This window comes from Microcebus murinus, chromosome 10 (assembly GCF_040939455.1).
Source record: "Microcebus murinus isolate Inina chromosome 10, M.murinus_Inina_mat1.0, whole genome shotgun sequence".
Classification (NCBI taxonomy): Eukaryota; Metazoa; Chordata; class Mammalia; order Primates; family Cheirogaleidae; genus Microcebus; species Microcebus murinus.
This window is the reverse complement of record NC_134113.1, coordinates 60,663,856-60,679,759: the sequence shown is the minus strand read 5'-3', so window position 1 is coordinate 60,679,759 and position 15,904 is coordinate 60,663,856. Positions and strand designations below refer to the sequence as shown.

The following is a 15,904-nucleotide window of genomic DNA, read 5'->3' as shown; positions in this document are numbered from 1 at the left end:
CCCTCAAGCGCCGGGGTCTCCCTCCCACACCCGCGCGCACCCCTGCGCGCCTTAAAGGGGCCCTGCGCTGGGCTGGCCGCCTGCCCTGCGTGGAGCTCCCAGGGCCATGTGCTACGCTTCTCTTCGGCAGTGGGGGGTGAAGTGAAGTCTGCCCGCCCCGGCCTGCAGTCTGGCGGGTGGGTAGGCCCGACACTACTGTCACCTGGTATGTCTAAGGTGGAAGAGGGAGAGATGCGTTACTCTGGAAAAAGGAGCCGAGACGAGCCGCCTGTAGGGAACAGAGGTGTGGTGTTCCCTGGAGTTAGGGAAAGAGTCTGTTTGGTGGAAGAAGGGGTGGGGGTGAACAGGTAAAAGGGGTGGCAGAAATGAAAAGATAGGCACACACTGTCTGTGGGCCAGAGCTGAACAATGGCTAATTTCGTCTTCTGCTTTGTAGGAAGGGCCTTGTTAGTTCCTAAACTGCTTGTTTCCGTTTCTCCAACCCAATTATTTAAACCTTTAGTGACCACACAGTAACAGTTTCAGCTAGAAAAGTGGGACCCTGACTTGCTATTCTGGTAGCAAAAAAGGAAAAGAAAGAAAGGTGGGACCCTCAGGTCCTCTTTGTCCTTGGGACTCTTTCACTTACTCTTTATATAGGAGGAGCTTGGGTGGAGTGGAGCACTTCTGTAAAACCTCCTGCATGATTATAACATATGATTGGAGAAAGAACCAGAAAGGTGGTTCCAGCAAATTGCACGCCAATAAATGAAGATAATCAGCAAGAGATAGTAATGCCAAGGTCACATGACCAGTCATACTACTTGCTTGTCCAGGGGTTGCTGTTGATCTTAAGTCTGTCTAGGATCTTCCTTTCATTCTTTAGGGCCCTTTACTTGACAATTGTTAGTTTTGAGATCCTAAAAATATTGTTGCAAGTAATGGTGCCTCCAATTTCAAATTGCCAGTACTTTTGGTTCTAAATAACTTGGCTTTTTATTTATTTGTTTGTTTTTTTGGAGACAAAGTCTCACTCTGTTGCCTGAGCTAGAGTGCCATGGCATCAGCCTCGCTCACAGCAACCTCAGACTCCTAGGCTCAAGCGATCCTCCTACCTCAGCCTCCCGAGTAGCTGGGACTACAGGCATGTGCCACCATGCCTGGCTAATTTTTTCTATATATGTTTTAATTGGCCAATTAATTTCTTTCTATTTTTTAGTAGAGATGGGGTCTCGCTTTTGCTCAGGCTGGTTTTGAACTCCTGACCTTGAGTGATCCACTGGCCTCAGGCCTCCCAGAGTGCTAGGATTACAAGCGTGAGCCACCAAGCCCAGCCAATAACTTGGCCTTTTAAACAGAAAAACTACTGTGCCGAGGGAGTCCTAGCCCTCTTATCCAAGCAAGGACAGTCCCACAAGTGACCTTGACTTCTGCAAAGAACCTATGCTTTCTCTTCAGCATATGGTTTAAAGTTGCTAGCACCTGAAGAAAAGGAAAGCCTTAGACTGGTTTTGGCTTGCCATGTGTTCGTTTTTCATTGTTGGCAGAGATAAAGTGAAACCTGTAGGATTTACCTTGAGGTTCTTCCAGTTACCCAGCAGCAAGGTAGAAGCTGATCATTTGGGAGATACTTGTCTTACTTGGCTGTTGCTTCTCCTGCTGCCAGGGAACAGGGTAAGGAAACCTCTTGGGAAATGAAGCAAGTTCTAGATAGTGTTTTGGCAGAACAGGGGACACTATAATTAGCTCATTCCACAACTGCTAACCCAAACCAGATAGACTGACCCTGCAGTGAATTTGAAAAAGCCTTTGGATTTACTTTTTGAATTAATTTTATCCCTTAAGCCCTTAGGGAAGCTCAGAACATTTTTGGGATGACAGGGCTACATAATTTTGATATTATTATCTTTACTCTCCTCTTAAAGTTAGCCCTGAGGATCCTAGAAACCAGTAAATTGAAAGTTATTAGAAGGCTTTTGACACTTAAAACCAGTAAAGCCCAACAAACTTAAGAGTGTATATTTCCTGAGAATTAAGCAATATGACCAAGACACCAAGAAGCCTTTCAACTTGTCAGCATTGCTAGCATCTGCTTGAGCTTTCTAGATTAGACTGTGTCTAGTGGTAGTCATAACTGATAATAGATTTTACTTTTGCTATTAAGGTAGGCTTTAGAGGGCAAGATAGTCTTCTGACCTGGGAGAACTGACTGACCCCTACCACTTTGAATCTCAAGGTCAGATATAGTTTCACTTTTCTGAGAAAATATTTTTTTAACCTTGCTAGGAGACAGAAATACTAGTCATTGTTCTATTGTTCCATTTTACCCACTGTCAGATGATTTAAATGAACAACTGAGTTAGACTAATTCAGAGCATTGACATTATTTGAGTTCTTGTTTGTCAAATGAATTAATGCTAAGCAATGGCCTTAGTATTATCTGTGAGTGTCCCAGCTTTGTGACATAATATCTTTTCACAGATGCTCTGGGTTTAGATTTGGGCTGGGAATTGAAGTAGGACTACAGTTCACTTCTGGACTCTTGAAGTCAACATGCTTAAACACCCCTAGCTAAAGTTAGTTGATTTTTTAAAGGCCAAAGCTTTTTCAAAGCAAGGTTTCAGATTTCTATGTCTTGACTTTGACTGTCAGCCTACCCAAAGTAACAGTGATTCCCAGATGCTTACTACTAGATGGATTGAAGAGGGAGATGGGTAGAGCCTATGGGGTGCTAGTGATGGGATGATTGCATTTGTTCTTTTACCTTTTTCTTTTCTTTTTTTTTTTGACATGGGGTCTTGCTTTGCTCAGGTTGCAGTGCGATGGCATGATCATAGCTCACTGTAGCCTCAAACTCCTGAGCTTGAATGACCTTAGCCTCCTGAGTAGCTGAGACTACAGGTGTGAGCCACACACCCAGCTAATTTATTTTTTATTTATTTATTTTTTTGAGGTAGAGTCTCACTTTGTTGCTCAGGCTAGAGTGAGTGCCGTGGCATCAGCCTAGCTTACAGCAACCTCAATCTCCTGGGCTCAAGCGATCCTGCTGCCTCAGCCTCCTGAGTAGCTGGGACTACAGGCATGCACCACCATGCCCGGCTAACTTTTTCTATATATATTTTTTTAGTTGGTCAATTTCTTTCTATTTTTAGTAGAGACAGGGTCTCGCTCAGGCTGGTTTTGAACTCCTGACCTTGAGGGATCCACCTGCCTCAGCCTTTGAGAGTGCTAGGATTACAGGCGTGAGCCACCATGCCCAGCTGCACCCAGCTAATTTAAAAAAAATTTTTTTTAAGGATGAGGTCTTGCTATGTCACCCAGGCTGGTCTTAACCCCTGACCTCAAGCAATCCTCCAGCCTCAGCCTCTTGAGTGACTGAGATTACAGGCATGAACCATCATGCCCAGCTTCAACTTTGTTTTTTCTGGTGGCCTTTAGGTTGGTAGTAGGTGAATGAATGATGCATAGGCAAGGGAAGGCACCTAGGGCAGCAGTGAAGTAGACTATCAGAGAAGGAAGGACTGGCATTCCTGGTTCTTAGAATCCAAGTGGGCAGTAGAAAGGAAACCAGACTTGGTGGATCCCACTAAAGCCACACAATAATTCTGCCCTGTGTCAATAATAATTCTGCCCTATGTCAATGGTTTATGTGATAGAGTTGAGTAGGATTTGAAATTTAAAACCTTGGTGAAGCAACTTTAGCAAGGTTCTTTCTTTTTCTTTTTCTTTTCTTTTTTCTTTTTCTTTCTTTCTTTTTTTTTTTTTTTTTTTTTTGAGACTCTGTTGCCCAGGCTAGAGTGCCATGGTGTCAGCCTAGCTCACAGCACCCTCACACTCCTGGGCTCAGGCAATCCTACTGCCTCAGCCTCCTGAGTAGCTGGGACTATAGGCATGCGCTACCATGCCTGGCTAATTTTTTCTAAATATTTTAGTTGGCCAGTTAATTTTCTTTCTATTTTTAGTAGAGATGGGGTCTCGCTCTTGCTCAGGGTGGTTTCAAACTCCTGACCTTGAGTGATCCGGCTTCCCAGAGTGCTAGGATTACAGGCCTGAGCCACTATGCCCGGCCAAGAGTTCTTTCTTGGTGTTCATCTTTCAGTTCTCAGATTCTTTAGGTCTCTTTATTTTAACATGATTCCATTTTAAAAGGTCTATAAGCTCACAGTGGGCATCATCACCTGGAATACTGTTCACATTGCAGATTCCTGGATCCTACCTTCAGATTATGATTCAGCACAGGTGGGATGATATCAGGAAACTTATAATTTTTTAATGACTTCAGTTGACTGTTAGAGACTGATGATGGTTGGTAGTCCCCGGACCTTACTGTTAGGCCAATAAAGCCACATGCAGGCCTTTTAGTTTGAACTTTATTGGATGCATTATAGGAAACTTTGAGTGTTTGGGCATTGTTTTTTGGATGACTGATTATTTTTAAAATGGACTTCAAAAGTAACCATTCTCTTGGGGGGAGGGGGAGAAATGGGCATTTATTGAAACCTTAAAATCTGTACCCCCACAATATGCCGAAATAATAAAAAAAAAAAAAAGTAACCATTCTAAGCAGCAATGTGCTTTAGGCTGTTTTCTCTGGGTTTTTCTTCTGAGGCCTGTTTCCCCAAATGCCTTAAGAAAAGGCATTTGGGAAAAAAGGAGGAAAGTGTTAGGAGCTGAAAGCAAAGTGTTAGTCGCTAAAACTTGTAAGAACTCCTAGCAGAAGTGAGGGAATAGTTTCTAGTTTCTGAGAAAGTATATGGTGACAGATCTTATATGCTTTATTCACTAGTGTACATATAATAAGTAGGTGTTCAAGACATTTGTTAAAGAATGGTAAGGGTTTCTACTAAAGGAAAATTCAGGACTATTGATTCTTAGGCTGAAGTATTATCTTTAGCAGTCTTCTTTACTGATTGATCAGTGAATGTTTAGGCAAGAGACTGTTGTAAAATTACATTTGGGCCGGGCACGGTGGCTCACGCCTGTAATCCTAGCTCTCTGGGAGGCTGAGGCGGGCGGATTGCTCAAGGTCAGGAGTTCAAAACCAGCCTGAGCAAGAGCGAGACCCCATCTCTACTATAAATAGAAAGAAACTAATTGGCCAACTGATACATATATAAAAAAAAAAATTAGCCAGGCATGGTGGTGCATGCCTGTAGTCCCAGCTACTCGGGAGGCTGAGACAGAAGGATCGCTCGAGCCCAGGAGTTTGAGGTTGCTGTGAGCTAGGCTGACACCACGGCACTCACTCTAGCCTGGGCAACAAAGCGAGACTCTGTTTCAAAAAAAAAAAAAAATGACATTTGGGTAAAATTATTAAAGAAACTCCTGTTTGGGTGCGGTTGCTCATGACTGTAATTCTAGCCCTCTGGGAGGCTGAGGTAGGAGGATCACTTGAGGTCAGGAGTTCAAGGCCAGCCTGAGCAAGAGTGAGACCAGTCTCTACCAAAAATAGCAAAAATTAGAGAGGGAGTGGTGGTGTGTGCTTGTAGTCTCAGCTACCCAGGAGGCTGAGGCAGGAGGATCACTGGAGCCCAGGAGTTTGAGATTGCAGTGAACTATGATGATACCATTGCATTCCAGTCAGGGTGACAGAGAGAGACTCTGTTCAAAAAAAAAAGACAAAGAAAGAGATAAACTCCTGTGAGCATTAAGGGGGTCAAAGTGTGAGCTCTGTAGCTTACGCTGCTCAGGCTATTACATGGCCTGACTAAGTAGTGCAGGCTGACTTCCAGTATCACTGTTATGAAACACAGACATTAAATGGCTTTAGTCCTCTGACCTGGTTCTGGGGAGAGAGGAGCCTTTGTCCTACACGTATTCATTTCCTTTTAATACAAGTTGTTCCTTCTGCATTGGAAGACTGTAGGGACAAGATTTTTCCCACTGGTTGTTAGTGTATTGTGTGTGTTCCATCAGCTAAGCCAGTCCTGCTGGCTTGGCTAGCTCTGATTTTATTGATAGGTAAGGACCCTCTCAAAATCAGGAGCATCTCTCAAGGTTTTAATGTTGGTCATGTGGATATGTGGTGGAATATAGTCTTGATGTGCTGAGGATGGAGAATCAAATAAAATTCGGCTTCTCCCCTGTAGAGTGAAGGTCCTAAATGTGGACCAATGATGATTTAGGGTAAGAGAAGTAAGAAATAACTACATTATGGAGTAAGTGGTTATCCAAATAGGATTCTGTTGATTACACAATTTGGAAAAGGGAGTAGTTGATTGATAAGTAAGTGATTTGGCCAATACCCTATTCGTAGACTACTCTAAATATTATAGGCAAATCTTTGGCAGAATTTCCTGCATATACTAATTAGTCTTTCTCCTCTCTTAGCCCTTTAAGATAGAGGTTCTTTTAATTGTTACATTTTTCCGTATCCTAGCACATTTGGGAGCTACAGCTCATTTCTGTCAATAATAGCAGACTCACTAGACATCTGGTAAGGGAGTGGTAGCATATGAGGTTTGAAAAAGCCTCTTAGTGATTGTGATATGCCCACCCCGACCCTGTAGAGAATACTAGCCATCAGACATAGTGAGCCAAGCCTTTGTCTTTGGAAGCAGCTCTCTTCATCTCTCCCCATGAAGGAGCTGACCTATTGAGTGAGGTGGACTGCCTGATTCACCTGACAGCTGCTGTTCCAGTAGAGTGACTCTACAGGTGGTATGCAACCAGAAGCCAAAAGCTCAGCTGCCACACCTCCAAGGCTGAGGGAGGAGCTGAGAGGTTAAAGTTCAGAAATGACTCAGAGGTTTGTAATCTGCCTGTCCCATCAGTGAGTATAAACTGAATGTACTGTACAAAGCCATTCAGCTGCTTTCTTTCACAGCCAGGGGATAGAGGAAATAGGGTGTGCAACTTTAGGTGTGATGGTCCTCAAGCATCTCCTGTCTAGAGTCATTTGCTCTGCTGGTGGAGATTAGGGTTACTTAAATTTGTTTCCTCTCCCTGAGACTCCCCCCAGGTTGGTCAAGAGGCCCTTTAAAAGAAATTGGGGCTTTACCTGTTCCGCAACTGGAAGGAATTATCCATTCACTTCCTCCTCAGGCTTGACTGCCTCTTTCCTGGAATCCAACTCCAGGAAAGAATTCTGACATGTGATGGTAGGTAATAAGCCAACACATTTCTAAGAAATATTTATTGAATTCAGTGATGTACAAGCCATTGTTCTATGTGCTTTTATGCAAATTATCACTCTGTCGCTCAGGCTGGAGTGCAGTGGCATGATCATTTCTCCGTAGCCTTGAACTCCTGGGCTCAAGTGATCTTCCTGCCTTAGCCTCCTGAGTAAGACTACAGGGCTGCACCATTACACCTGGCTAACTTTTTTTTTCTTTTTCTTTCTTTTTTTAAGAGATGGGATCTTATGTTGCCCAGGCTGGGTCTCCAACTCCTGGCCTCAAGCAATCCTCCCACTTGAGCCTCTCAAAGTGCTGGGATTACAGGCATGAGCCACGCTGATCCTAAAATTGGCTTTTATTATTGCCATTTTAGAGATGCGAAAACTGAGACTTAGAGAAATTAGATCACATAACCAAGATAATAAAGCAGGAAAGTAGCAGAAGCTGAATTTAGGACTTGCTTCTTGATAATGCCACATCTAAACTGCAGGTCTTGGAGAGGGGAGGAGGAGATGGCTAAATTCACATCTACCAGACACAATAACTTTAACTCAAACTGTACAAAAGCAATTTATGTAACCAAACATTTGTACCCCCAAAGTATTCTGAAATTTAAAAATACTAAACTACAGATCTGGATTCAGTAGGTCTGAGGTGCAAGATTCTGCATTTCTTTTTTTTTTTTGAGACAGAGTCTCACTGTGTTGCCCGAGCTAGAGCCTAGCTCACAGCAACCTCAAACTGCTGGGCTCAAGTGATCCTTCTGCCTCACCTTCTCAAGTAGCTGGGACTACAGGCATACACCACGATGCCCAGCTAATTTTTTCTATAGATTTTTAGTTGGACAATTAATTTCTTTATATTTTTAGTAGAGATGGGGTCTTGCTCTTGTTCAGGCTGGTTTCCAACTCCTGACCTTGAGCGATCCACTGGCCTTGGCCTCCCAGAGTACTAGGATTACAGGTGTGAGCTACCACGCTCAGCCAAGATTCTGCATTTCTAACAAGCTCTGAGTAATACTACCGTGTTTCCCCGAAAATAAGACTTAACCATAAAATAAGCCCTAGCAGGATTTCTAAGCATTTACGCGATATAAGCCCTACCACCAAAATAAGACCTAGCGATGGGCATGGCTATGCCAGCAACCCTTCTCATCTGCCCCATGAGAGCTCTGTTGCTTGACATGAGAGATCGGGGCCAATGGTTCTAAAGGAAATAGAGTCACAAGAAATTCAGGATAGGGCAGGTGGGGGGAGGGGATGGATTTATACATACATAATGAATGCAGTGTGCACCAACTGGGAGATAGACGTGCTTGAAGCTCTGACTGGAGGGGGAAGGAGGGCAAGGGCATTTGTACCTCCACAATATGCTGGAAAAAAAATAAAAATAAAAAAAAAATAAAAGAAATTCAGGATGGAATTTGGGGTTTGGAGAGTTATGATGTTCCAGAATAGTTTAAGATTAAATCCTAGGTAAAAAAAAAAAAGATCTATCCAAGCTCAACAGATAGAATGAGCCCAAATCTTACGGTGAAATTCCTTCAGGTTGGAGGTCTTTCTTCTACCGATATGGACATACAATAAAGGGTTTTCACTGTGAGAGAACTGCTAGAGCTGTTCTCCTTTTACTTCATTAAACATTAAAAAAACAAAACCAAAAACACCAAAGAGGAAACCAGAAAGAAAAGGTCACCTAACTAGGCTGTAAGAATGCAACATCATCTAAAAGGGATCAAATAAGCCAACTTAACTATATTTGAATAAATGTAGATTGTTGTACTGTACTTAAAAAAAAAAATAACACACCCCCTGAAAATAAGCCCTAGGGTGTCTTCTTGAGGAAAAATAAATATAAGACCCTGTCTTATTTTGGGGGAAACACGGTAATACTGCTGGCTAGAAGGTCACATTTTAAGTAATAAAACTTTTTTTTTTTTTTTTTTTTTTGAGACAGAGTCTCGCTTTGTTGTCCAGACTAGAGTGAGTGCCGTGGCGTCAGGCTAGCTCACAGCAACCTCAAACTCCTGGGCTCAAGCGATCCTCCTGCCTCAGCCTCCCGAGTAGCTGGGACTACAGGCATGTGCCACCATGCCCGGCTAATTTTTTCTATGTATATTAGTTGGCCAATTAATTTCTTTCTATTTATAGTAGAGACGGGGTCTCGCTCTTGCTCAGGCTGGTTTCGAACTTCTGAACTCGAACAATCCGCCCGCCTCGGCCTCCCAGAGTGCTAGGATTACAGGCGTGAGCCACCGCGCCCGGCCTGTAATAAAACTTTTGAGTACCTTTATATATGTCCTTATTGGAGCCTGAGGATCAGACTCTGATTTAAGCAGTTATCTTAAATATGGAAATGGGAAGGGAAGCAGTAGTTAATTATTTTACTTTGATTGTCTCAGCTGTTTAGTAATGGAGCTGGTGCTAAGACCCAGATTTTGTTACTCCAAATCAAATGCTGTGAACTCTGCGTCATTGGATAGAGTTGTCCTAACTTGAATTTTTCCTACTCTCCCCTTCGAACAGTTTTATCAATGAATTGCTTCGTTTAAAATCGTTCTGATTTCTTTGGTTTTCCAAGCTTCATTCAGAGTTAGCAAAAAACATGACTAAACCTGACACTGGTGGGTGCTAGGAAGTGGCTATACTTTTATTTTACATATTTATTATATAACAAATACATAGCACTTGCTATATGTCAGATACAGTTTTAAGTGCTTTGTAAATACTTACTTAATCCTCATAACAGTCCTTTGAGGTAGGTACTATTATTATTCCCATTCTATAGATAAGGAAACTGAGGCACATAAAGGTTAAATGGTTTGGTTAGGGTCCCATAGCCAATAAGTGACAGAGAAGTAAAACAATATACTAGTTTTATTCTGTAAGCACATAGGCAAGCTGTCTACAAACTGGTGTTGCTTTGCAAATTGGAGATCTGCCTCAGAAGTGCTGATGATCAAGGTTAGGGACAGTGAAGATCAGCTCTCTTTATTTTATTCCTGAGGCGGCTTGTTAAATGGCAAAGAAGCTCTCTACAAAAGAAATTAAGATTTTGCTGAGGGTGGAAGTGGGAGATAGGTTAATTGCCTTTCCTTAACCATTTCTTAAAGTAACAGTCATATAAACAAATTTGAGAGATGGTGGTAACTAAACAGCAGTCATGGCCTATTTGATCCCTTTTAAATGATGTTGCATTCTTACAGCCTAGTTAGGTGACCTTTTTTTTCTGGTTTCCTCTTTGGTGTTTTTGTTTTTGTTTTTTTAATGTTTAATGAAGTAAAAGGAGAACAGCTCTAGCAGTTCTCTCACAGTGAAAGAAAACCTTTTATTTTATGTCCATATTGGTAGAAGAAAGACCTCCAACCTGAAGGAATTTCACCGTAAGATTTGGGCTCATTCTATCTGTTGAGCTTGGATAGATTTTTTTTTTTTTTTTTACCTAGGATTTAATCTTAAACTATTCTTATAATCCTCTCTCTTGCCAGTGAAGCAGCTAGGCATTATAAAAACTTAAGGATGGTTTAGAAGTGCAAAAATTATCATTACAGAGAAATTTCAACTTTTTTCAATGATCTGTACCCTGCAACTGCTTCAAAAACAACAAAACCACAATAAACAACAACCCACAATTAAAAGGTCTACTGATGTGGTCCCTGAGAGATGGGGCCTCTGGAACATGGAATAGCTTAAACAAGGTTAACTCTATAAACAATAGTTTAAACTCATTCACATGTCTTCCCTTGACCACTCTATTTTTTTTTTTTTTTTTTTTTGAGACAGAGTCTCACTCTATTGCCTGGGCTAGAGTGCTGTGGTGTCAGCCTAGCTCATAGCAACCTCAAACTCCTGGGCTCAAGCAATCCTTCTGCCTCAGCCTCCTGAGTAGCTGGGACTACAGGCATGTGCCACCATGCCCAGCTAATTTTTTTTTCTATATATGTTTTTAGTTGATCAATTAATTTCTTTTTATTTTTAGTAGAGATGGGTGTCTCACTCTTGCTCAGGCTGGTTTTGAACTCCTGATCTTGAGCTATTCTCCCGCCTTGGCTTCCCAGAGTGCTAGGATTAATTTTTTCTATTCACCCTATGTAGGGTGAAGAGACTGTGAAGGGATTTTTGTGTTTCCTACTTCTTGCCCAGGTGAAGATTTGAGCTAAAGGAGACTGTTCAGGAGGTTAAGAAACGGAGTTAAGGACAGCCCTATTAAGGCATTCCCCCTTTGCCTTAGGAACATATTGGCTTGCCTTAATGTTCTCTGAATTTAGCTTTGGATTGATTCTTTTAAAATAGCCTTTTCTGAAGGGCCTTTTTTCCTTTCGGTCCTCCCCACCTGCCCCAACAGAAATAGGGAGGGACAGTACATTCTAAAAAGCCTCCTGCCCTACAGAACTCTCACCCTAAGCATGTAGCTTTTTGTAATTTATACAGTACAACCTGTTCAAATGATTTTCTGCACAGCCAGACAACAGTGCAATAATTACTAGAAAAGGCCTTTTGGCATAAGGGGGAAAGGTGTAGATTTATTCCAGGTTTAGTTTGTGTGCATGTGTAATCTTAATTTGCAAAGGACTTTCACATCCACTATAATTTAATTATCACAAGACAATCCTGTGAGGTATGTGATGAGTATTAGCATCATACTATAGAGCAGGAATCTGAGGCTTGACTCATTTTTTCTTCAAAAAAATCTAGTGTAGAAAAGTTAATTTTCTTGTCTAAGTCCTTTTTCCTAATTATCAGTATAATTGGTCATCTTATTTCTAAGTTGGTGTTGAACTTCTGTTGGAATTTTGTAGTCTTCTTATAGAAAGTAGTTTCTCTTTGCAGGGATGTGGGGGAACCTACCCCTACACATAGAAAAACGTAAGCTATCCATGCTGTTTATCTCTGCAGTGAAGGATAGGTAGCCTTCTTGAGTCTCAGGCTCATCTTTCTCGATAATTTTCTTAATTACTTCCTAAAGTATATCTTTTAAAATTCTTTTAGTACAGGTAGTGTAGATGATAAACTCACAGGTTTTTTTGAGACAGTCTCGCTTTGTTGTCCAGGCTAGAGTGAGTGCCGTGGCATCAGCCTAGCTCACAGCAACCTCAAACTCCTGGGCTCAAGCGATCCTACTGCCTCAGCCTCCCGAGTAGCTGGGACTACAGGCATGTGCCATGATGCCTGGCTAATTTTTTATATATATATCAGTTGGCCAATTAATTTCTTTGTATTTATAGTAGAGACGGGGTCTCACTCTTGCTCAGGCTGGTTTTGAACTCCTGACCTCGAACAATCTGCCCGCCTCGGCCTCCCAGAGAGCTAGGATTACAGGCGTGAGCCACCGCGCCCGGCCTACTCACAGTTTTTTTTTTATCCTTTTGTTTATCTGAAAATGTCTGTCTTTCTCTCCCTCTTTGTGTTTTGGTTTTTGGTGTTTTCTTTGTTTTTTGCAAGGCAAGCATGAAACAAAGTTTATTGAGGAAGGGCAAGATAGGTTCACAGAGCAAGACTGAGATATAGATTTACAGAGCAAAAGCAAGATACATTAGCCACAGATGATGAACGGGCCCCCCTGTCATAAAAAAAGGGCCCTCCCTCTTTGTTAAGTTGTTCACATACACACACAAAACTCTAGCTTAATAATTATTGTCTCTTGGCACTCTTTTAGAAAATTTTCAAAGCCAGGCCCAGTGGCTCACATCTGTAATCCTCGCACCTTGGGAGTTCAAAACCAGCCTGAGCAAGAGTGAGGCCAAAAAACATTTCCATTGCTGCTGTTGAGTAGTTTTCTGTCAGTTGTTTCTTTGTAGATAGTTGTTTCTCTGTCTTCTGTGCTTTTTCTAGGAGGGTTAGTAGTATTGTAAGGCTGCCCTCTGCCTGTGGGTTTTCCTAGACTGGAAAGGTTGAAGTCCTGCCAAAAGACCAGGTGCAGGAGACATCTTACTAGCAGCATTAAGTAATTGGTCAGTGTCCTCATTTGTTTTTCCTTGGGACCACTCAGAAATAGTGACAGCTAGATCTAGATGGACTGGATACTCAACAACTGCCCTGCTCTGGAACCCAGATAATGGGAAAGACTCTTCAGAGAATGCTAGTGAAGCTATGAATACAAGAAGCAGAGTTAAACCTGATGCCGTTTCCAGACTGATAACTCCTTCCAAGCTGTTCAGGGCCTTTTACAGCTTTCTTTTTTTTTTTGTTTTTTTCTTTTTCTTCACAGAATGTTTGGAAATCTTTTACAGCTTTCTTATGTCAAACTATCCTAAGAGGCTAAGATGAAGAGAGAGAGGTTGAGTCACTGTAACTCTTTCTTGTTAATACAAAGGAGGAAGGAGTAACTTTTACATAACGTTTTTATTTTTGCTTTGTAGAATGCATCCTGTGTTGTTTTTGCTGCCCGGCATGCCAGTGCTTCCTCCACGGTAAGGTTTGGAAAAGAAGACAGAATTGTTGGGCTGTGGAACAGAGGATTTGGGGACCACCTGGTCTCTTATTCTCTTGTTACTGTCCTGAGTATCTCCTAGAAGTGTCCATTATTATTATTATTATAACTACTATTACTATATTACTATTTTAAGAAATAATTTACTCAATGGTATAGTAAAGTGGGAATATCAGATACTTTTGCTTAATTCTTTCTTTAAAATTTAAATATTTTAAATTGTGGTAAAATGTACATAATATAAAATTTACCAATTTAATAATTTAAGTATATGATTCAATGGCAATAAGTGCATTTACATTATTGTGCAGCCATCGCCACCATCCATCTCCATAACTTTTTTATCTTCCCAGATTAAAATTGTACCCATTGAACAATACTCATTCCTTCCTCCCCTGCCTAATTCTTTTATCCTCATGTATATATAATAGTAATAGTTAACCAGACTTCCCGGGTAGATACAGAAAACCAAATTCTAAAAAGCAAGTCTTCATATACTTACTTGCAGGAAATCTAATAAACGTTTTTTTCTTTTATTTCAGCATATTATGGGGGTACAAATGTTAAGGTTATGTATATTGCCCATGCCCCCCCTCCCTCCTAATAAACTTTTTGATGATCACTTAGCCCTTCTACTTCTCTTTTTAGAATTTGAAAGACATATTGGCTGATCTGATACCTAAAGAGCAGGCCAGAATTAAGACCTTCAGGCAGCAACATGGCAAGACAGTGGTGGGCCAAATCACTGTGGACATGGTAAGGGTTGTGGGACCTTGGCCCGGAAAAGTAGCTCTGTAATGTGCTTCAACAAAAGCACTATTCACTTACTGTTCAGAAGCATTGTGTCCCATACAAGATGATGTTTGGGGTTTATGGTGTTCATTTGAGATTAGATTGTTATTTTCTACAGATTTAATAGTTGCGCTTAATCTAATTCACCTATGGGAAGGATGGATGAAGTTTCTATTCCCAGTCCCTCAGCTTTTGGGGCCAGGACTCTGTGTTTTTGATTGATGCTATGCCAACCATCTAGTTAAACCACAGCCCTGGTAGGCCCTCTAGAACAGTATTAGAATGAGTTTTCCCCAGACTTAAGAGTCTGAGCAGCTCAGATGATAGTTTCACAGCAGTTTTTGGCCATTGGTCTCCACCTCTTCCCCTATAATATATCTCATTCTGTTTACTTTGGTTGATGGGACTTAGGAGTTAAGGGGGCTAAGAGTGGGCAGGAGAAAAAATAAAATACAGTAAGAAAAGGAAGCAGAGTCAGAAACATTAAAGAAAGTGAATGATTTCTCAACTTAAAAACTTCATTTCCAACTTTAACAGTCTTCCTTGCAAAGTTTAATTCTTCAGTAGGTTAACTCCTCAGACATTTTTTTCCCTCAAGTGCAAGTCAGAGAATAAATTTCCTCTCCCATATCCCATGAAGTTCTACCATGCTGTGTCCTGAATCACTCTGACTACTGGTTACAACCTCTTATATTTATTTTTTTTCCATTCTCTATAGATGTATGGTGGCATGAGAGGCATGAAGGGATTGGTATATGAAACATCAGTTCTTGATCCTGATGAGGTAAGACATCTTCATGTCAATCACTGATAATTATTGAGTTTATTGACTATGCAAACCATGGATTAGACCAGTAAGGGTAAGGGGAATAAAACAAAGCATATTAATATTTTGGAAGGTAGAGAATAAGTATGTATGGAATAACTGAAGAGCAAGTTTACTTTTTTAATATATCAACTTAAGAGTTGTAATTCTCACTCTTCTCCTTCAAGGGCATCCGTTTCCGAGGAATTAGTATCCCTGAATGCCAGAAAGTGCTGCCCAAGGCTAAGGGAGGGGAAGAACCCCTCCCCGAGGGCTTATTTTGGCTGCTGGTAACTGGACAGATCCCAACAGAGGAACAGGTAAAGCAGAAGGACATTAGCCCTTCTCATTTCCCTTCTTCATTGCCTTTTTCTGATCTCAGAAACTTAATCCTAATCTGGCTATGGGTGGTAGTTTATATAGATTTGTAGTGAGGGGAAAGAATCAGGGCAGAGTTCTGCTGTATAAGTGGATTGGATTAAACTTTCTTAACTTTTCTTTACTCAGATGTCACTTTCCTTTTGTTTTTCTTCTTCCTTTTCTTTGCTAGTGTTCTGAGCAGTGTCTCCTTTTCTACAGGTATCTTGGCTGTCAAAAGAGTGGGCAAAGAGGGCAGCTCTGCCTTCCCATGTGGTCACCATGCTGGACAACTTTCCCACCAATCTACACCCCATGTCTCAGCTCAGTGCAGCCATTACAGCCCTCAACAGTGAAAGTAACTTTGCCCGGGCATATGCAGAGGGTATCAACCGAACCAAATACTGGGAGGTAGGAAATTTGG

At 41.4% G+C, this 15,904-nt stretch overlaps 1 protein-coding gene across 2 annotated transcripts in view; it reads left to right on the top strand.

The window, feature by feature from the left end:
- CS (citrate synthase) overlaps positions 1–15,904 on the top strand; it is a 28,260-nt gene that overhangs the window by 286 nt on the left and 12,070 nt on the right. Inside the window, exons 1-6 of one of the 2 annotated variants that reach the window (XM_076007362.1) lie at positions 71–205; positions 13,456–13,506; positions 14,175–14,282; positions 15,037–15,102; positions 15,312–15,443; positions 15,703–15,891. In XM_076007362.1, the coding sequence (XP_075863477.1) occupies positions 14,280–14,282; positions 15,037–15,102; positions 15,312–15,443; positions 15,703–15,891 (390 nt within the window). In that variant the 5' untranslated portion in view covers positions 71–205; positions 13,456–13,506; positions 14,175–14,279. Of the gene's footprint in view, positions 1–70; positions 206–13,455; positions 13,507–14,174; positions 14,283–15,036; positions 15,103–15,311; positions 15,444–15,702; positions 15,892–15,904 lie in introns of those variants that run through there. The other variant, XM_012753767.2, reaches the window with a different exon arrangement.